This window comes from Scardinius erythrophthalmus (assembly GCF_964197995.2).
Source record: "Scardinius erythrophthalmus genome assembly, chromosome: 17".
NCBI lineage: Eukaryota > Metazoa > Chordata > Actinopteri > Cypriniformes > Leuciscidae > Scardinius > Scardinius erythrophthalmus.
In genome coordinates this window covers 11,727,784-11,750,313 of record NC_138237.1, presented here as the reverse complement: position 1 = coordinate 11,750,313, position 22,530 = coordinate 11,727,784, and the positions used below count along the sequence as shown (strand labels likewise).

Genomic DNA, 22,530 nt, shown 5'->3' with positions numbered 1-22,530 from the left:
GTACAGTATGTAAATATTATGGGTTTGTGATTCTCATGGAACACATACTTCTAAAATCTGTAACATCTTGTCAAATATCTCCCGATAAATGGGTTTCATTTTCCTCTTTTTTTTTTCTTTTGGTCTATTGAGGCTTGGGACTGTGCGTGTTCTTGTAGTGCCATGCAACAACCAAGAAACTGTCATTGAGATGAATGGGAATGGGAATACTAACAAACAGTCAGACATTGTATGAAAATAAATCAACAGGTCTGTTCTCAGAGTAGGCCTATCAGATGCGCTATTGAGCAAACAGTCCATTTGCTGAAGCAGCTTCACTCATCCACGTCCACCTAGCAACACCTGTTTGCATTAAACACCAAACACGTTAGACTTTGCACCTGGAAATTCATGAGGAAGAGTCTAGAAAGGTTCATGAGTGACATGCATGTTTATATTCTTTAAAAAAGCGTTTGGAGAGTTGGACAGAAAATAGAGACCTCACGTAAGACTATTGGCCACTACACCATCTGTCTTAACTGCATCAACTTTGGCAGGAACTCAAAAGATTGTCTTAGTGTCCAAAGTACTCAGTCATGCGGAACGCTCCTTTTTCCTGTTTTTAATTAAAAAGGCTTCACTGATCAAACACTCACATGCACACTAACACGTCAAATGTGGAAAAACCAGATCAGCCAATTGAGATAATCTCTCACATCTGATTACTGCCACCTCATCTAAGCTGCACCGTAACAGCTGGGAGCTTGTCATTAAGAGACGCGGTAACGTCAAATGGTGGATGAACGATAAGCATATAGTGGGGTAAAACCGAGACCTGCGGAGGGGGGGATGGGGTGAAACAACAGGAAATGAAAGGTCTGATGGAGCAATGGACACTCTGAATCAGACCAGAAGACGTCATGGAGGCCATGATGGCTGTGTAAACAGTGTGTGTTTAAACTGCTGCAGATGAATTATGTGTAAAATGAATTGATGAAAGAGCGAAAGAGCTATGGTTTGTGCAGTCCGCTTGACCTATCGGTAATCATCTTTTGATCGGAAGGTTTTACATCAATAAGCCTTAATCACCACAGAAAAGAAAACCAGTATGAGATGGCTACTCAAAAAAATGTATAGGGTTCTAGTTGCTATAGGGTTCTACAAACTGTACTGCAAACTATAAAAACAGTAAAATATAGTAAAAGCTACATGGGAAATGTAAGAGCAAATTCAACATGCTGTCAATTTGTATTATTATTATTCTCAGCTCATTTCTGTTTTATGTGCAGATTATACTTGAAGTTATCCTGTATAGAGTTTACTTGAAGTTTTACTGTGCCGCATTTACTCAAAGTTGTCCTTGTGTATTTTCCTTGAAGTTTTCTTTGTATAATTTACTTGATGTTAGCTTTAAAGCCACTCATCCTTATATGTTCATACAAGTGCTGTTTTAGCTAGAGGGATTCAGGATAGGAAGGAGGAGAAGGAGAAACAGTATCTTACCGTCTGGCTGTCAAAAATGAGGAAATTGTCAATTTTTTTGTCTTTTACACGGTTTTAAGACATGTAAGATTCCAAAGGTATTGGAGCCATACTTGAACGCTATTTGGAAGTATTGGCCGAAAGAATTTCAAGGATTTTTCATGTTTTTGCGTTGGTGAAAATAAATGTGCAACACTTTAACGGACTGGCCATGTATTTTTGATGCTTAAGACACTTCAACTCCTAATAGAAGCAAGAAAAGGTGGCTTTGGTCCTTGTTTCTATAGGAAATTAAACTTAAAAGTTTAAAGTAAATAGGCAAATGCTAATGGGTCTATGATTAGATCATTATTGCAGTGATTATTATGTTTCTAGCATGTTATATGTTGGGCAACAGTTCCTCTAACCCTGAATGATGGAGTGTGTAGCTTTTCATTCCTTAAACAACCATGTAGGAAGACACATCATGGCCATATTCCAGGATGACAATGTCAAGATTCATCAGGATCAAATTGTGAAAGAATAGTTGGGAAATAGCATGAAGAATTATTTTCACACATGAGTTGGCACCTCTGAGTCCACCTTAAACTCAATGAAAGTCTTTGGGATGTGCTGGAGGAGACTTTACAGAGTGCTGGACTCTTGCATTGTCAATACAAGATATTGACCAAAACCTGATACACCTCTTGATTGAAATAAATGTTGTGATGTTCTTTAAATCAAGAGGTGCATAAATGTTTGGTTTCTTTTTAAAGATATTATCTTCGGATATTTTGAAGATAATATGTTGTTGGTAACCTAACAGTTGATGGACCCCATTGACTCCCATAGAATGGAGAATAAAAAAAACTATGGAAGTCAATAGGGTCGATCAACTGTTTGGTTACCAACAACATATTATCTTCAAAATATCTTCTTTTGTGTTCAGCAGAAGAAAGAAATTCATACAATCGACAGAATTTTCATTTTTGGGTGAACTATCCCTTTAATAATTACTATTTTACTTTGATGCATATAAAACGGTTCATAAAACAGCAGATCTTGCCAGCAGTCAATGCTATTCTGACTCAGACCAGGTATTCTAATCTTCGCTCTCTCTTTCTCTTTCTTCCTCACATGCATGCACAGATTCTTTTCTTATCGCCTACTCTTGTCCTCAAACTGTGTCATTTGTCTAGGATGTGTAGTTGTCATGGAAACCTTTCTCTCCTTCTTCGCCATCTCTCTTCGCTATCTTGTCATATCAGTGAAACAAATATTGAAGGAAATTAATCTGATCATATGGCCAGCTGCAGCCAGATTTATCGCACACGATGACAGCATTGGATATCTATTTTGCATAAAACATGAAGGAGGAAAAACTGCACAATTTACCTGTAAAGCCCACAGCTTGGGACAAATTATCAACGTGTCACTTGCCGATATGGACTTCGCACTTTATTGTCTGAACATGAGCGTACTAATGTTTTTTGCTATAAAGTGCAGTGAGTCAACAACATCCTGAAAAACAGTGTTTCACAACATCCCCCATTGTTGATATATCTGTAATAGCCTGGTGTGTCCTGTGCCGGTAATTGGGTTTCTGTTTAGTAGCCTGGGAGTTTCTAGAGAGAGAGAGAGAGAGAGGGAGAGAGAGGGAGAGAGAGAGAGAGAGAGAGAGAGAGAGAGAAGCTCTCAAAGGCACAAGGCTCCCTAAGGTTGAGTAGAACTGCTCGTTTCTATGGCAAATAATGACCAAAGTAGCCAATTAAAAGAAACATGCAATGTTTATGTGAATGCATAGAAAGAATAGAAGAAAAAAATAAAAAGACCAGAGAAAACTGACAAATTAGTGTTGGACAGTTTGCATCCATTTTTTTAGTTATGACAACTTCTAATGAAATTGTGTTCAACCAACAAACTACATTGAGTTAACCCTTAAATGCATGAATGTTTCGTCAATCATTAGGTCTTTAGCGACACGGATCTATTTCTAGCACGGATGGATCTCTACCTGTCACGATGATATAAAACTCTTCTGATATTAGAGTAACAATTACAGAAGAATAAAATAAATCATATTTTGTTAGCTTTTGGAGCTTGGAAGGGTTCGGTTTGAGCAGATGTTTTATACCATCATCACTGTCCTCGTCAGAGCTCGTTTCAGTACATTCAGCATCTGGCACATATTTGCGATCTCAAACATATTCACAAAACTATCAGTTTCAACATCTTTAAAAAATCTATGTTTTTATCGCTGATAGCTTCTTCACCAGATCCACCATCAAGTGACAGTGATATTTGATTGCGTTTAGTACTTGCTCTGCAGTAAATCGCTGAGCCGTTTCAAGTTTTGCTGATGATACTTACTATTCTTTTGTTTTCTGCCTGCGGTAACTATAAGTGAAACGTCACTTCATCATTGTGTATCAAACATTGCCACCTTGTGGAATAAAGGAGAATTTTTGTGCAGAAAAAATATACTTGCACTGCTACACACCTCGGGTCGTTAGCGACCCTATACAATTTTTACAAAAAATGCAATTCTAAAAATGAAATTATATTCTTTTATAATTTTTTTTAATTTTTGTATTGTTTATAATGAATTAATTGAGGAATACTAAGAGGATTGATGTCTAACTTAAAAAAATTAATGAGAAGGAGGGTAGTGAATGACATCCCGGGTCACTAAAGGCCCGAAGTATGTGTTTAAGGGTTAAAGGAACTTAATTTGAAGCATGAACACAAATTTTTAAGTTGAATTTGATTTGATCTATTTTAGTTAAAATGCGCATATTATAGCACATGCTAAATGTGATTTAGTTATCGTGTGAATTTGACGAACATATTTTATTATGTCACTGTCATTAGCACAGTCATTGCTGAAAGAGTCAATGTGATTACCTTTATGTCATCTACTCTTTAGCACAATGGTAACCAAAACTTTAACATTACAGAAACTCTTTTAAAAGTCAAACATAACAGTATTAAACACTAACAGGTCGTTCCCTTCCCTACAAAAAACAACCAAAATAACACTTAATTTCAACATTTATTCTCCTTATGCAAAGCATGCTGGGAACTAGAAACCTACTGCCCAATTTCCGAAGTTATCAAGAAAAATGAAGTTACTAAGCCTTACATTTTTACAAAAAACAATTAATGCAGAAATTTTAGTTTAAATTACACACAATATTAAGTTAATGCAATGATCACCATTATTACGTCAACAAAACTCAAATTAATGTTTGCAATAGAAAAGGTTGTGAATAATAGTGGTAACATGGTGCTCTAGACTAGGTTTTCCAGTTTTTGTGAGGGTTCTTCTTATCTGCTGTGCTGACAGAAGGTCACCTGAACATTGAGATATTTCTATATCTCAAACCATCACACGAGTCTGTTAACCTAAAGGCTAATTGCTCCTGCAGCCGAGAACAGTGACATCCGTGAGCCCGTCACATATCTGAACGTCACCCATGACCTTTCAAAACAAGGAGAGTGGAAAGTGACACTCTTCTCATGAGCATGACAGAGTAAAACTATAGGGAAAATGTTTACATATACTCTCCACTAACCTATTGTGCAAAATTATAGTACAAACACATTTTTTAGTAACAGAAACTTTGACAGCTTTGCTGTGTTTTACCTGAAAAGTCAATCAAATATTTTATGATAACTTGGGAGACCTTTAGTTTGGCTTTTAACCTTTGTAACCTGTGATTCTATCAGGAATGATAAGACCATTTGTTCTCTCGATTTTAATATTGGAAAATGACAAGCAGATTTTAACAATGAGCTAATGTTTTTCCTGTAATGCCAATAAAACTACAAAGACTCACTTACCCCACAATGACGAATCTAAACTGTATGATCATTTGTACTGACAACATTTCCACATCCGGTGGGCATTAAATACACCCCCCTAAAACACGACATTAATTATTTAATGTCCATTACACTTCATGGTAATTGCCTTAAAATGCCAGGAGAAATAACCTAGGATTTTAGCTTTATTTATTTAGCATTGACTAAGATTTTTAATTAGCTTTTATTTTATTATTTTCAGTTTTCATTCTCATTTTAGTTTAAGTTTTTGTAACTTTGTGTATGGTGTGCTTTTGTCCTATATGATTTGATTTGATTATTATTTCAGTTTTAGTTTTGTCAGGCAGCATTTCTGAGTTGGCAGTTGTTCATTAAAGTTTAAGTTGCTTAAATATAAGATATACATATAAATTATATTTTTTTCTTCATTTTTGTTCCATTTTCTTCCATTTATTTTAACAATATATTTTACATTTTAATAAACAAAAATAATTTTTAGTTTTAACAAGTCAATTTGATATGTAAATTACAGATTGCAAATAATAAAATAGCTCAACGTTCCTTGTCATTTCAATTAAATAGCATTTTCTTGGTTGTGATTGTGAAGACATTTAAGTACATTTCAGTCACGTAAATGTTATTGGTAAAGACAAGCTGCTATAGGATTCTGCAGAATGAAAGACTTGTTCATCTAATTGGCTTTAGTAAATCAATACTCCCAGCCACTAGCATGGACACAAAACAAACAGCTGATTTCATGAACTAGAGGTCAATAGATACTACAGTGGTGACTTGAGAACGGAATGATTTAAAGAGAGACGAGCCAGCGGCCCTATTTAAATGATTGTGTCCCTTCTGTCTTATCTGAGGTGGAGGACCTTTATCCACACACAGATAAAGACACACACTCATCCAAAAGGACGGCGGTTAGGCCGCTAGTGCCTTTGTGTGGTTGAATGTTATCACTGTCACAGGATGCCTGTAATTATCAAGCGTTTAAAGGTTCCTGCAAACATGATGGCTCCACTCTGGACACGTGCTGTATAGCAGATCTGAGTGTGGATGTGCTTCACTTCTCTACTTCAGGGTGTTCAGAGTAGAATGAGTCACACTGCCTTCCTGGCTGCTGCCATTACTGATTACTTTATAGACTGCTGGGAAATGAAAACCGATAGAGGATGATGATGTAAATAAAAAGGTGAAAATAATTGATCATGACACAACCTGCCTCATGCACACAATCTTAAATCATTAGACAGATGGCCTCTGTCCAGTAAACAATATTTTTGTACGCAATTATTGTACTATTTTGTTATTTTGTTGTTTTGTTATTTTGTATATAAATATAGTCCATACAAATTGTGTATGTGTAAATCATGCATGATATCTTTATAATATATTTTCGAATATATATTTTGAATTATTTATCATTTGATTATTTATTTATTTATTTATTTTCATTTTATTATTATTATTGGGGATTTTGGATTAAATTAACGATCTGATTACTATAAATAGTAAATGTCAGTGGTAGTATCTATTTTATGACATCAGTTCGCATCAGTTTGCAAGGTAGAAAACTCTCTGAGAAGTAAAAAAGCACGCCACCTGCTGGATTTTCATGGCAACTGTTGTTCAGTATATGGCCTAAAGACCCACTGTGGTAAACATCAAGATTTTACTGTTGTTTAAATGTCTATGTTGTGTTTTTAATGTTTTAAGACAAACCATGTGAAAATTCATAAGTCAACACCATTGCTGAGTATTTTCTCCTTAAAACTGCAGTGATCTAAAGACAGTTTCAAAAACGCGGTTTGAAATCGATGGTGTTTCTGACGTCACAAACTACTTTGTAACCAATCACGTCAACGTGTGATCATCAACGAGTGGATCTCTGAGCTGGTGTGAGTGCGTGGAGGCACTGCTAATTTACATATTCATAGACCCGTGTATACTAAATGAGGCAAGGGTGTAGAGTTACATTCAAGCTATTTTAAGGCATGAAGACATTTTTCAAGGAAAAAAACGTTAATATACATGTAATTTTTTTGATCACAGATGAGTTTTAAGGGATAAAATGATTGACTACAGGGGGACTTTAACATTAATTAGCCTATATATATATATATATATATATATATATATATATATATATATATATATATATATATATATATATATATATATATATATATATATATATATATATATATATATATATTGATATTAGCTAGTTGTTATATTACAGTTAAGAAAAACTGTGGTAATCAGACAGTCTGGTCAAACAAACCAAATGAACTGCAGAAAAATTCTGAAATCTTATTTCACTTACTGAAGGACTTTCCATTTTAAATTGTTATGATTTTGTAGTACATCAACCATGCCGGTAACCACAGTCATTTTTATAAGGGTCAGTTAAAAAATGATCTGCGCCAACAGAGGGTAGTATTGAACCCAAATAGGTCTACATGTTATTTATTAGCCTAATGATCTTTTTTTTAAGCCAATGAATTGCCATAAACAAATAGTAAAAAAGCTTTAATTCTAAACATGTACATGACGAGTCATGCAGTACGAGAAACTTTGTTGATCTAAATATGCCTCACCATGCCATTTACTGATTGATAGCTCTGAGTAACAATCTATTGCTGTCACTTTGGGCTTAAGCTTACAGGCAAAGAAGATTAAAATTGTAGCATAGATCAGTCATTTTGTCACAGATACTGAACTGAAGCGGGGAAACTATTTTAAGTGAAAAACAAGAGAAAAATTGTGTCACACCTGTGTGAGTAACCAGCAGCTTTCTTTCAGCTCCAAGCAAGATATAAGGTGTGTTCGACATCAAATGCTATTGCTCAAGAATGCTGGCAGGAGATCTTTCAAGAGCATTTCCTGCAATATCTGTTGTTTTTCTGGTGAAAACCACAGAGCCTCTTTCAAGCAGGAGGGGATAGTGGCTGGGTTTCTCTTTTTTTCTTTTGTGTGTCTAAGGAAAGCAATAACCAGAAAGAAAGACAAACAGAGAAAACATTTCATTCCAAAAACTTTTGATATAGGGCCTTGTTCCTCACATAAAGCTATAGAGCTGGTAAGTCCCGCCCCTTCCGCTAGCCCCGCTGGACCTCAAAGTTGAAAAACCGTCAATGCAAGTGAATGGGAGAAAATAATTATTTTCTGGTCCCGTTTGAATTGTGCCATGAATGTGAACATATGTTGTCTGTGAATTTTTTATATAACTTTTCGTGTAAAGAATGATACAATTTAGCGGGTAGAAGTTTGATACGGTTAGACTTTGTGTGTGAGCACTTTGTGGACTACAACTCTCGACGCGTTTGAAACGTCACCACCACTAGCACACGGACACTAGCTCACGGATCCCGCTAAACATGTCTGTGTCTTTTGTGCACTTCACCGCCTTCTTTCAGGGAGAGGACAAAATCTTTGAGGGTGGCGAAAACCACGGGTAAGTCAACTTTATGGGGTGACGTCACATAGGCGACATGTAGTCTTTCTCGTTATGTCTTTTCCACAACTGCTAGCCGAAGAATCATACCATAAACTGTCAAACTCGTAACATGAAAAGTTATATAAAAAATTCACAGACAACATATGTTCACATTCATGGCACAATTCAAACGGGACCAGAAAATAATTATTTTTTCCCATTCACTTGCATTGACGGTTTTTCAACTTTGAGGTCCAGCGGGGTTTTACGGAAGGGGCGGGACTTACCAGCTCTATTAGCCTATTTCATATCAGAATATAGAGAAAATGTATTTAAAGTATTAGCTCACATTCATTTTACTTGCATGGAATGCAGTTCTTCAGTATTTCTCCTTTGCATTCCATGAAAGACAAAAATGTCTTATTGTTTTTGAGGGTGAGTAAATAATGACAGTGGGATGAACTATACCTTTAAAGGGATCTATTATGCCCCTTTTCACAAGATGTAATAGAAATCTCAGAATGTGTCTGTGAAGTTTCAGCACAAAATACTGCATATCATTTATTATAGTCGTTTTTGTGTGTATCCTTTTAAATGCAAATGAGCTGCTGCTGCTTTCCAGAAGGGGGCGGGGCCTTTACAGCTCCTGCTTCGGATACAACAAAACACGCAGGGAAAATGAACGAAATTTTAAGAAGTGGTGTTCAGCCTTACATGTTCAAACCGGAGTCGGACAGTGATGAAGAGACTCAGGAAGAGGTTACAACTTTTAGAATGCAACTGGATGTTTCTGAATGGTTAGTGGATAAATGTATGTAGATGTTGTGGAGTTGATTCAACTCATCGACTACCGTCATGTTAATCTAAAAGTCTTTCAGAAACAACTTTTGTGCAAATCCAACGTTGAACTGACCTCGTTTGTAAAGCAGCGGGTGTAAAATGATATGTGGAAATATAGGCCTATAACACTTTAGCAAATTTCTTCGGCACATTTCTCTCAGAAATGAAATTCAACCTCGGTGTCCTCAGTGGATCAGTGCTGGGAGTCTATGGAGACTCTTACGTTCATTGGTACATCCAATAGCAGAACATTTGTAATGTTTTATTTGTGGCTCAGACACTGTATATCTCCAGCTGCTTCAGCGAGGAAACAAAAATGGCGGACTGCTGTGGTTCACTCAGGGAGGTATCTATGCTCATCGAGGGTATGCACGTGACGTCACAGTCGGCCGTATTGATTGCGGTTACGCCCACTGAGTGGCAAAAAGACTGAGTGGCAGCATTGGTTTTCAGCATGAATTCCGCAAAAAACACACAAAACACACCTAAAACGGGAAAGAGCTTTGAGATGGACAACAAATAGATTTGACAAGAAATCTGAGGGGTATTTTTAAAGACTGCCGAAAGCTACAGAAAGGAGAAGCAAATGGATCCCTGCAATTCACAGAAACCCCTGGAACCCAGGCAGCGAAACATGGATTTGCAGGGCAGTAATCTTTTTTTGTCAATATGCTTAATTTGGGGGGAAAATCATACCCTATATATTGCATTGTTATGTTTTGACAATTCATCAGTTACTTACCATCTTATATTCTGCATAATAGGATGTTTTTAGATAAACACAAACAAAAACTATACAAGTTTTAAGGCTGAATGATATGATGATAGGCTATATATAACATTGATATAAGTGATCACCAAGATTTAGACCTACACCTACATATATTTATATATTTATATATTTATACACATGTGTGATGTGTGCGCAGACTGGTGCATACACTAGATGTCGCCTTAAAGACATTCGTTCCAATGAACTGCCGTAGACAAGGCGACATCTAGTGTATATATCTATGCACCAGTCTGCGTACACGTCACACACCAGGATGCGCGCGCGCCCTCAGATCAGTGTATAGTGTATAAGAGGTAAAAACGATATAAATACTGTTCGTTTTCTCACACAAACCGCTCGTTTCGTGTCTTAGGCCATCAATGTGTACTTACGGACATAATTTGGACTTATCCCCATAATTTGGACGATGGGGAATTGTTTTAATTTGGACTCTGTGCATGATCTTTGAGACAATGACCACAGACAAATCATTATATGACTGACAGACAAGAACGGTTTGACCTAAAAATATCAAAATTGAAACTACTGCGGAAAAAAAGACACCTACATCTTGGATGCCCTTGAGGTAAGCTAAAACACCAAAATTTAATTTCAAAGTGAACTATCCCTTTAACTCGCGTTTTCGCAGTTCACACAGCTCTTTTGCCACTCAGTCTAGCTGAGGGGGCGTGGCTCCGGCGGGAAGGTGACGTCAATGCATAGGGCATATCATTACCAGTCATGGGCAAGCTTCTGAAACCTCTAGTTTGAAGACTGTTTATGATTTGGGGATTATAAAAGGAGTGGGTGGATTTCTACCATTATATGCTGGTTGTTTACATGTACTGTGGACACATATCTGTGTTTAAACACCTAAAGTGAATTTTGCATAAAAGTTCCCCTTTAAGAAAGGAAGGACAAGAGAGAAGAAGCGTTTGTGGGGGGCGTGGCACTGTTTGCCTCAGCAAAACAAACATACAACATACGCAGCACATTAAAATATATAAATAAAAATAGTAAAAACATCTAAATAAGTACAAATTAATAAATAGTTCCAAGAAAGACAGATACTGTTTGAAGAAAAAGCATTCATGCACACCCAAAAGCCACGCAATAGCCTCAAAACAAAAGCAAATTCATACTGACACTCTGAAAGCTGCACAAACGCTCTGATTTATTTAACTCAGCCTCTGGCACAGACTGATACGTTAACAGTCCACAGGAGGAGCGAACACTGTGCCACAAGTACACCTCTGGTGAAAACAAAACTGTGTTGTGTTTTTAAAGTCAGTGATCTTATTCCTTAGACATGCCGCGCAGAAAGAGAACTCATGGTCGTAAGAAAAATGACAAGGTATGTATTTTCCCCCATACAATTTACACTGCCTTGTGTTCTGTAACACTCTGTAGAAAGTTAAAATGTGCAGTTGGGCATTGGGTTATTTCTTAAAACGAACCTTTCTTGGTGTAGCCTAATCTAATATAATCAGATTGATTTAGCCATATTAAATAAATATTATTTGTTTTGACCTGAAGTTAAAAGGAATGGTTTAGGTTTGGGAACTGCTGTTCTTCTTAACCGATTTCCCTTTAAAAAAAACTTTTTTTTTAATGATTTTTAATCGTTCTCGGGCATGCATTCACTAACAGCCGAACTAAAGTTTACATTGATTAGCTGCTCTGCTATTCTGTTTACACTTTTCTACAGCGTTATAAATAAATAGAGCTGCGCAGACCGTTTCCAGAACGGATGACGAACGATTTACTCTTAAGGAGCTGGTTCTCTTTAGTGAATCAATTAATGCAGCGTAACCACTGGTGTAATCTGACTCCGAACGAATGATTCTTGTGAGCCGATTCTTTCAGTGAACCAAAACACTGCGTCCTAACGCTGCCTCCGGAGATAACTTACCTTGATCGATTTTTTTCAAGGCAGCAGATGTATCCTTTTCTTGGTTCGCTGATATTCCACTGTCCTGTGCTTTCCATTCTGTGACAGACGTTGAGCTAAAAAAAAAAAAAGTTGAAAGTTGCGTTTGCTGGTTAGTTTGTGTGCAAAAATGTACGTTTTTGACCAACTTTTTCCACGTTTGATTTAAGTTCTAGCGAGAAGTTATATTGTAGTCATTCAATTTTTGGGTCAATATCACTAAAAAGTGCCTTTGGTGTCCTCATCAGAATCGCTCAGTCATCATGAACATAATGCAAAATAATGAAATTCTGAGGTTGTATTATAAATGGCCAAACACTTACACACATTCAAGAACAATGATACGTCTCTTGAAATGTGTTTTTCTGATTTTATACCATTTTCTTTGATTGGATGTGTGCGATTTTGGCATGTCCCACACGCTGCTCAGCTAAATTCAGTGAGTGTAAAAAGTGGTTAAATTACATAAAATTAAAATACTTGTTTAATGTACTTATTGTCCTCAGCAAGCTATTTAATAAAACAAGTCATTTTGATTATTTATATTTTATGTTCATAATAATATTAAGCAGTTTGCATGTGTCCCTGAAATTGCTGTCCACCCTGTCATTATGGGGTAAACGCCCATTTAAGAAACCAACTGATGTACTCAGTGACATCCCCTCCCCCATTTGGTCTTCCTTCAGTGGATGTTAAAACATCTGCAACACGCACAATAAGTATCTACACTTATATTTCCTAATTTTCATCATATTGTGTTTGTAGTTGCGTGTTGTCAAGCTTAACATGTCCACCCTGTCATTGTGAAATATTAGTTAATAAAAAAACTTTTCAGAAATTCTAAATATACATTTTAAACAGTGCACAGTCAGCTTCAACAGTGAATCACTTTTCTAACTGCTGTACACCATGTGCTCATTAAATACTAACTTTAGCCAAAAAATGTCCACCCTGTTCCATGACAGGGTGGACATGGTTCATGACAGGGTGGACATTTGCAACTCCTGAAAATCAGCCTGAGCCAGGCCCCTTCTTCTTCTATATTGGTTAAGGGTTTCTTGAAGTTCCTGTTGTTTTTCTAATGTTCCCCCGTTCTATTTCACTCATTAAAGCATTTGTCCACCCTGTCATGCCAAGTTCCACCCTGTCACTTTGTTGTCCACCCTGTCATTTTCAACTTTTATGATGAAAATAATCTAATTATTTTAACAAGTTAACAAAACCTTGTGTGTGATTTCTTAATAAACAAATGAGGGCAGGTTAGTATTGCTTTAAAGTTTGACTAAATATCTTTGTTGTTAGATTTTATTTAGAATAGAATGTGCAACTATCGCATATTTTATTGGGCAATACATATTTAAGCAGTAACTTCATTATTATCAAAATACTTTTAATATTAACTAAAATGTTTTGTTGGGAAAGGGACACATTATCTTTCCACAGATCTACATTTTATAATCACTATGCAATGAAAATTTATTTATTCTACTATGAATTTGTCCATGACAGGGTGGACATATTTTATGGTTTGCTCGTATATTGTCAGCTTGCAGTTAATTTCTAAAAAGTGCTGGAGCTTGACCAATATGCATTTCTAACAGCCTAATGTCTCCTTAATACAACACATATGAAGTTAAATGGAAAATCTCAGATTTTTTTTTTGGAAATTGTGAAGTCTCAAAGGCACTTTATGGTGATTTTGACCCTTTTGCTGTAGATCATTCTTACCCTGGCTCAAAAGCCTGTCCGAAATCAGTTTCGTGAGGTAACATTAAAGGAGAACTCCGGTCAATTTTAACATTGAGCTCGTTTTTTTTATACATTTGGAGTGCTGTCAACAAAAATCGGTGTTGCCTACACCGTGTTATCCTGTTTTTAAAATTTGCACCCTGTTGACTTCAATGGGGCAAGTTTTAAACCTGCTTTTAGCCTCTTAACATCCTTATGTGTCATTACAAGTGCACTGTGCACAGGTCATGTGGGTGATTCCTTCGGGGTGAACGCGGGTTAATCTGACTGCAGTAGATGTGAAAGATATGAATAAAAATGATGTTTAGTCAGCCAGCGCACATACCTGTATTTACATCCTGTTTTCAGTCGAAGTCCACAGTAATCGATTGTCGAGTAGACTGCCTATGATCACGCGCAAACTATTCAACATTTCCGATTGGAAATTAACCAAGAGTGGTTCACAGTCCTGAAACCCTCAAGACAATTACAATTTTTGCGTAAATTAAGGTATGTTGTTAACTTTACTTTAACAAACTCATTTGTACAACAAAGGACCACAAACAGTCACATGGGCCATTTTTTTTAAATTGAGATTTAGGCCCTATACATCATCTGAAAGCTGAATAAATAAGCTTTCCATTGATGTATTGTTTGCTAGGATAGGACAATATTTGGCCGCGATACAATTTTAAAATCTGCAATCTGAGGGTGCAAAAAAAATGTAAACATTGAGAAAAGTGCCTTTAAAGTTGTCAATAATGTTCGCAATTGTGCTGCAATCACTCACAAAAATAAAAGTTTTATATATTTACGGTAGGAAATTTACAAAATATCTTCATGGAACGTGATCTTTACTTAATATCCTAATAATTTTTGGCATAAAAGAAAAATCTATAATTTTGACCCATATTGGCCATTGCCACAAATATACCCGTGCTACTTGTGACTGGTTTTGTGATCCAGGTACACAAATGTGTTTTTGATAGATAGATCAGTAAGGCTAACATATTCATACTGAAAGCCAAAAACCTTCAATTTTGATTTCATGTGGACTTTAAGACTTGTAATTAAAGTGTCTGTACGTACCAGCGTTGCGCAATAGAAAAGAATGCTGGTGTTCTTTGACTATCTGTAATTTTTGAATGCGCAATGCAAATTAAGCTTCAACTTTCACATCGCAAAATAAAATGCAAAAGATTACGCCACATCTAGAAACCAAGAAAAACCGCCCAGGTCATTATTTGCAGTAATTATCAGTAGTGTTCTGGTACCCACAGACATTCACGGGAGTGGCTTTTATCTGAGCGCGAGACAGCAACACACCTCACTTGAATGAAAGAAGCTGGCGGACGTTATTCGAGGAAGACATTAGGAGACTTTTTTTAACATTTTAAGCGACGCGAATTGAGCCATGGCGTACGCTGCGTATTGGGCGAGCATCGTAAGTAGATCCGCGTCATGCTTTGAACTGCAAAGAAAACTTTATCAACCAATATAAAACAACTCGGGTGGTCAAAGGAGTTTCCTTAAAAGAGTTGACGTATGTAAACACATCAGGATTAGGTTGACCGTTGTACTTGTACACACAGGCTCACTTACAAAAACAAAACAAAAAAAACAATGGGTTACTATAAGAAGTAGGGCGTTGTCTGATATAGCCCTCTGTTATTAGATTTGAAAGTGTTTGCATGGATTATAAAGTTTCCTGTTATGGAGTTGAGTCGCATTGCAATTGCAAAAAGTTCCTCAAAGAATGCCATGGCGTACACTGAAAAAATAAACCTAACTGTAAAATCAAAGTGTCAAATGTAATAAAATTAGTTAATTTATGTTATAATGTAGCATAAGTATTTAAGTATTATAATGTAAATTTCAAGGAGAAATCTATATGTCAAAAATATTTTCTCAGTTGATGCTTTTGACTGTTCTGAAGGGTTATATTTCTCAGTAGGGTTGTTTATTCATCATTTTGGGTGTAGTGACATGTTAAACCCTTAGGTTATTGTAATTTTTGGCAGGGAGCTAAATCACTTTTCTTTCTGTCTGTCTTAATTTCTTTCTAGAAAGGTGACACTTCGTTGCAAACACAAGCCTGTGTTCCTCAGACCTCAAGATTCCAGGTAAGCCATCATTTACAGTTTTACGTTTAATGTGTTGTTTTGAAATTATAATTCGCATTAGAATATGCTAATTTCAGATATGCTACAGGGTTCCCACGGGAATGGAAAACCTATCAGATTTTTAGAAGTGTGCTTTCCAGGCAATGAAAGTGATGCAAATGAGCAAAATCAAGAAAGTCAAGTTAATTTCTACAGTAAAATTAGTTTAATAGGTATCCTCATTGTATAATATTTCATTGGCTTTGTATCTGTACACAGTATGGCAGGAAAAGTCATGGAAATTCACACAATTTTTGTAATGTTCACACGAAAAAAGGGATGGTTCACCCCAAAATTGTATAAAGTGATTGAGTGTCTCCAGAAAATGTGCACTAAACTGCACAATTCGTATGGATTTTCCATTATGACTTTCTGAAGCGTTAAAGTGGTAGTTGCGTAGCTGTGTGTGGATAGTACAGAAAGCGCTCAGATTTTATCAAACCGTTTTTTTGCGCTCTGAAGATTAATGAAAGTCTTTAGTGTTTGGAACGACATGAGGGTGAGTAATTAATGACATAATGTTCATTTTTGGGTGAATTATACATTTAAGGCATAGTTCATTGATCAATATACTTTTCATGCTTTGGCTTCTAATGGAGCATTGCCACCCTCTTGTGGACTGTAATAGTCCTTGCGAGTCAAAGCCTTGCAGTCTAGTTGAGTTATTGCTCCCAATCAGGCTTGTGTGTCACAGATATAAACTGTAATTCTCCAAAGCCATGAATGTTTTATAACCCAGCTCTGCCATGTTTGCACATCCAGCCCAGTAAATGTAAAACAGCATTCCTTTATGACACAATACTCCCATCTACTTCAGAGAGCCGAACCCACAGAAACAACAGTGGAATGCATTTATGAATGTGCAGTGCATTAAATATATTGATTTTGTATAGCTAGAATGCACTTGTTTGCTTGTACACCCCTGGCTGGGCTGCAATGTGTCAGAGTCCCGTGACAGTGTCGTGAAATGTTCTCAGGGACATTTTGTTACTATATATATATATCCTAAAACTCATCAGGAGCTCCAGTTACAGTGACACACACCGGGCACCGGAATGGCAACACCACTAAACTCAGTATAAGGCATAATGTAAGATAGTATATTAGGATTACAGGGACATTTTAGGAGGATAAATTAAAAAAAGCTTAAACATGTATCACTGAGTTTTCTCAAGATAACACAGCTGGTTTAACTCGCTCAGTTAGTCCGCAGAAGAAATGCTCAGGTGTGTCTGCAAAGTGTCTGACATTATGGATGTTAGATAATCTCATGCATAAACATGTCTGTGGTTCAGAGATTTTTTAGAGACAGCTTAAACCATTAATGATAATTAGTCGTCTTCTGCCCTCAAGTGTTAATGTCAGTTAATATTCACAGTCTCACAAAGCTTGAGCCTAAGTGCTTCTGAATGTTACAGGAAGGTATGTGGGTGTGTCGAACCTTTTGTTTTACAAAAATCGTGTGTTTGTGTGTGTGCACGTTTGTGCACAAATGCAGGATGTTCCTCTGCGAAAGGTTGAGACTCCACTTTTTCCTTTATGTATTGAGTTATTCAAGTGTGGACGTCGTTGCTTTAGTTTCTAGGTTTCTCTTTTTAAATGTACAGTACCATTCAAAAGTTTTCTGCTCACCAAGGCAGCATTTATTTAAAAAAAATATTCAATGAAAATAATAATGTTGTGAAATATTATTCCAATTTAAAATAACTGTTTTCTATTTTACTATATTTTAAATTGTATTTTTTTCCTGTGATGGCAAAGCTGAATTTTCAGCATCATTACTCCAGTTTTCAGTGTCACATGATCCTTCAGAAATCATTCTAATATTCTGATTTGATGCTTAAGAAGCATTTCTTGTTATTCTTTATTCTTTATTTATCGTGAATCTGAGCATCGAGTTGGCGGGCGTCCAAGTGGTCGCTTTAGGGGTACCACGTTGTCACTTTCAGCGTCCATCGATCATCCTCTATTCGAGACATGCACTGCCCATCCTCCATGATCACATCTTTCAACCTTGACATCCCACACAAAAATTTATTTGTGATCTTATCTTTTTGCATGACTTCTAGCATTCTTTGCTCCATTGCTCTTCCAGTGACAGTTTCTGTTAATTTTTTTTTTTTGATAGAGACCATGTCTCACTCCCATATAATGCTGGTAGTACGGTGGTATTGAAGAGATGGGTTTGCAGGGTTGGGTCGCTGATTGTAGTGATAACCTCTCTAATTATTATTATCAATAGAAATAAATGGAAATCTTTTGGATTTAAACCAATAAATGGTTACTGATTCTTACTGTGACTTTTGATCAATTTAATGCATCCTTGCTGAATAAAAGTATTCATTTCTTTAATAAAACAACTTGTATATATTTAAAAGCTTTACATTTCAGGCTCTGTCAATACCTATGAATATGAAAGAGATTATCCTAGTTTAGGTTTCATGTTGAAACAGATAGACCTCTTAATTTAGATTTGAATTTAGTATATTTTGCCCTCTGTGGGACTATTATCTATTGCGTCGTTTTTGTATTTCGAAGAAGCTCTCTGGAAATAATTAGCCATGTGAGTGTATAATATCAGGTTCCTTTGGACTTCTTTCTCAATCGGACATCATGCTGTGGATTGATGCTAAGCGTTTCAGTGGGCCGCTGTTTATATGTTGAAATGAAGCCTCCAGGAATGCAAGTCAGCGTATGCAGTCAGGTGGTGAGAATTGAGAGGATTGATTTCTCGTAAAATTAAACAACAAGGTAGGAGGGGATGTGCTATATTCATACCTATTTGCAAAAGAAAAGATTACATACTTGATTTGAAATTATTCTCAGATCATATAATATAATAATACACATAAAATGGAAGATTAGAATTGCCTCTTTCATTGAAGCAACATTAAAACCTTGTTTTATGACGGCCTCTTTTCAACTGGGAACTAAAAAATCACCTGCCTAATCTCAGTAATGCTACAAGAATGAAGTTTTGTTGTTTTTAGTCAATTCAATTGAAATTATTAAGTGAAAATAACACTTTTTTCACTTTTTTTAACATTGCAAATCTGAGTCTACTCTGCTATACTTAACATTGATCGCACACGTTTCTGAAAGATTATTTAATGACTTTCAGGCAATGAATTAACTCCAAATAGAGTTTGTAGGTAAGCCAATTTCTCATATAAAAAAACTTTAAAGCTCTTTGACATAGTTTGGCTGTCTTCAGTTGTCTAACACGCATGACTACATATCCATATCTGATTGAACTTGAGATGTCAGTTGGACATTATGGATGTTCACACCCAGGCCCATTTCACTGAACAGGCATGCTTTGTTCTCATCATTTGGGGTGGATACTAGCAGCACACAGTGTTAAGGCACTTGAGGCGAATATTTCGTAAGTGCAAGTCCCTGATTTCAGCTCTGCACATTTGAAACATTATTCAGTGAACTGATGATTGGGAAGCTCTTGCTAAACACTCAGTGTAAAGATATCACACGTCCTTCCCTTGAAATGGGACTTCTTGCTGGTTACTCATGCTGATTAGGAGTATTTTTAGGGAATTGTTTGGCTTGCATGCTTTAGCTTAGTTTCACTTGGCAGCAGACCCAAAGCACAGGAAGTCTGGCCCTGACCCTTGCCTTCATACACTCACTTTTTGTTACATATAGTCCCTGACACTATTATAAGTCAGACGACCGCTGTTCCAATTAGTCTGTACTTTGTTTCATTTGTTGGTTCAGGTAATTTAGTGTCTGTATGCACATCTTTCAAATGCATCATAAAAATAGCCATAAACGTTTACCTTTGGATCATACCGTGTGAACATGCTAACATACGCCCTGAATATCCCTGCTTTAAGGCAAGTCACTACAGGCAAAAACAAATTATTATTTTTTTTTTTTGCACTGGTCATTTGTGAGATTTTGTGCTATTTGGCTTTTCATGTTTTTAACGTGTCAGACTAGTAGACAAACAACATTTTTATGCACTTTATCTATTTGCGTCTGTTGATTTTAATTACAATACATACCTTTAAATGCCTTTTTTTTCAAGCACTGGAACAGAAATCAGTAGCACTTATACACACCAAACTTTACAGTTTTTTATTCCTACTTCTATTCTGAAGGTTTTTATAGAGGTTTTTATTAAAGGGTTTTTTTTTGTGCCTGATTTTATACATTTCATTCTTAAAAACATTGTCATAGATTTAAAAATCCCCTCTAAAAAACCTTATATGTCAACAAAATGAAACAAGAAATTTGAACCCGGCTTTATCCAATGTCATATTTTTTTGTTCTGGGAATGTATGCAAATGAGTGCATATTTTATTAGGTTATGCATCATTTGCATATTTACATTTATTTATAATATTTGCATTTCGGAAAGCTTGTTATACAGAAAAATCTGCAATTCTTAATGGAATCAATCAACTGGGGAATAATTTTTTACCCTATTCCTATTCAGTGTCTTGCCTTAAAAGTGTATCTGACATCTCAGTCAGGCGGTACACATTCCATGTGCTTCCATATTTAGCCATTCCTCCTTCCCTCCCTCCTCTTGAGCCTGCCTCCAGTAAGTGCCCTAGCCACACCTCCTTTGACCCTGACCACTCCCCCTAGTCCCTCCCCCTGCTCCCTGTGCCTGGAACATGCTGTAGCTTAGACAGCACAGCAGACACAGCAGAGCCACAGAGACATAGACATGGGACAGATCATCAGCTGGATCCGCGGCACACGGGACGAACCGGGCCTGCAGGATGTCGCTGTAGAGCAACAGGTGCCGCTTACTGGATATAATCGCTTTGAGGTCTCAGAGAGTACCGTGCATGCATGGGTTTGCTTAAGTGTGTTTTTGAGGTGCAGTGACTAACTTGACATCGTGAGGATTTGATCGTGTGCTTTTCAACTTTTTGTTCCGTGCTCTGGTCAGGAGGTCTTGTCTTTGTTCCCACAGCAACCTTCTGAGGGAGGAGGAGTGCTGGAATGTGTGGGGAATGCCAGGAAATGTGTTAGAAAAAGTGTAACTATAGGGACTTTTAGCACTGAAATAAAGCTGCAGTTCCACCAAGGACTTTTCAGTCTCCGTTATCTGTTTTACTGGCAATATTACGACAAATCCATGTTGCAATGTGCAGTAGTTGTTCATTGAAAGCCTTTCTGGGTGTGTTTCACTGTGATTCATTTGACTATTAGTGATATGTTTTTTGCAGAATTTGCAATAATACTGTCTTACAATTAATTCATAATACCTGTGGTATTGCTGTCTTTGGTTCTGACTTTTGCATCTGATATTTTAGCCTATTCATTTTCCTACTATGTCAGTTATGACACTAATATCAATAGTTTGCTTCCTGCAACCTAAAACTGGTGTTATGCAGACGTCATGGGTAGCTGTGTTGTTTTGAGCATGAGCAGAGCTCTCTAAGATATGTTGGCCAATAGGCTTGTATCCAAGTGCTGCACATTCCCACAGTGCAACATGCCAGCCCGGTTCAGCATCAGCTAAGGTTAATGGCCTGAAGGAAGACACTCGATCACTTTCACTGTGAAGAACATGCATTGTTAATTTACATAGAGATATTTTAAAGTTTAACAAAAAAAGTTAAATAGTTGTGTTTCACTTTGTTTTGATGGTCCCTTTAACACATTCTGTTGACTATAAGTAACGTTGCACCTACATGTTTACTTAACTCTCATTCGATTGTTAGTAGAGTATTATTAGTAGACTGGTAGGGTTATGTTAACTGGTTAAGTTGTTGACATGTAGTTACTTATAGTCAACAGAATGTTCAAAAGGGACCGTCAAAGTTTCAGTTACCCGGTTTATTCTTTTTTTAACCTAATTTTGTCATATTGATTGATCTTAATGAACTATAATAAAACTAATTTATTTTGATTGATTTGAATATTGCCAGAACATATTTCTGAGCATTATTTTGAATGTCTCACAACTTATAATGATAATAATAATAGAATTTTAAAGTATTTATTTTATTTGAAAATACTTATATAAGCTAATATCTAACATATAATTATCAACTGAAATAAAGCATTAAAGATTTAAGAATTTAATAGGGATACTGGTAAACACTTGAGAATGATGTCACACTAATTGGAGCCTTTCGAAAGGTTCAAAGCAAGTCTTGGTATCTGTTCACAGATTAATCAAAGATTGCTTCATCACATGAGTATATTTGTATATTAATCATATACTTCATGTAACCAATGAAGTTTTATCTAGAGACACATTTTCAGAACCATTTTGGTTGCTGACATTACAGATTTTTACATTTATCAGTATCTGTAATTATTGGATATGTATACACTGTATGATGAAATTGAATATTTAATTGTTTATGCTCATTTCCCCTATTTTTACATTTATATTACCTTGTCA

General features: G+C 36.3%; 2 protein-coding genes across 12 annotated transcripts in view; one reads left to right on the top strand and one right to left on the bottom strand.

The window, feature by feature from the left end:
* Positions 1–14,462, bottom strand: part of pcsk1 (proprotein convertase subtilisin/kexin type 1) — a 38,237-nt gene extending 23,775 nt beyond the window's left edge. The window contains exons 1-2 of the mRNA XM_081391306.1: positions 14,327–14,462; positions 12,235–12,329 (exon numbers count right to left, since the gene is read on the bottom strand). Of these exons, the coding sequence (XP_081247432.1) occupies positions 12,235–12,311 (77 nt within the window). The 5' untranslated portion in view covers positions 12,312–12,329; positions 14,327–14,462. The remainder of the gene's footprint in view (positions 1–12,234; positions 12,330–14,326) is intronic.
* The window catches only part of cast (calpastatin), a 41,897-nt gene continuing 30,881 nt past the window's right edge, over positions 11,515–22,530 (top strand). For 2 of the 11 annotated variants that reach the window (XM_081391304.1, XM_081391298.1), the window contains exons 1-2: positions 14,333–15,424; positions 16,047–16,103. In XM_081391304.1, coding sequence (XP_081247430.1) covers positions 15,395–15,424; positions 16,047–16,103 — 87 coding nt within the window. In that variant the 5' untranslated portion in view covers positions 14,333–15,394. Of the gene's footprint in view, positions 11,677–14,332; positions 15,425–16,046; positions 16,104–20,763; positions 20,941–22,530 lie in introns of those variants that run through there. The other 9 variants (XM_081391300.1, XM_081391291.1, XM_081391293.1 and 6 more) reach the window with 7 other exon arrangements.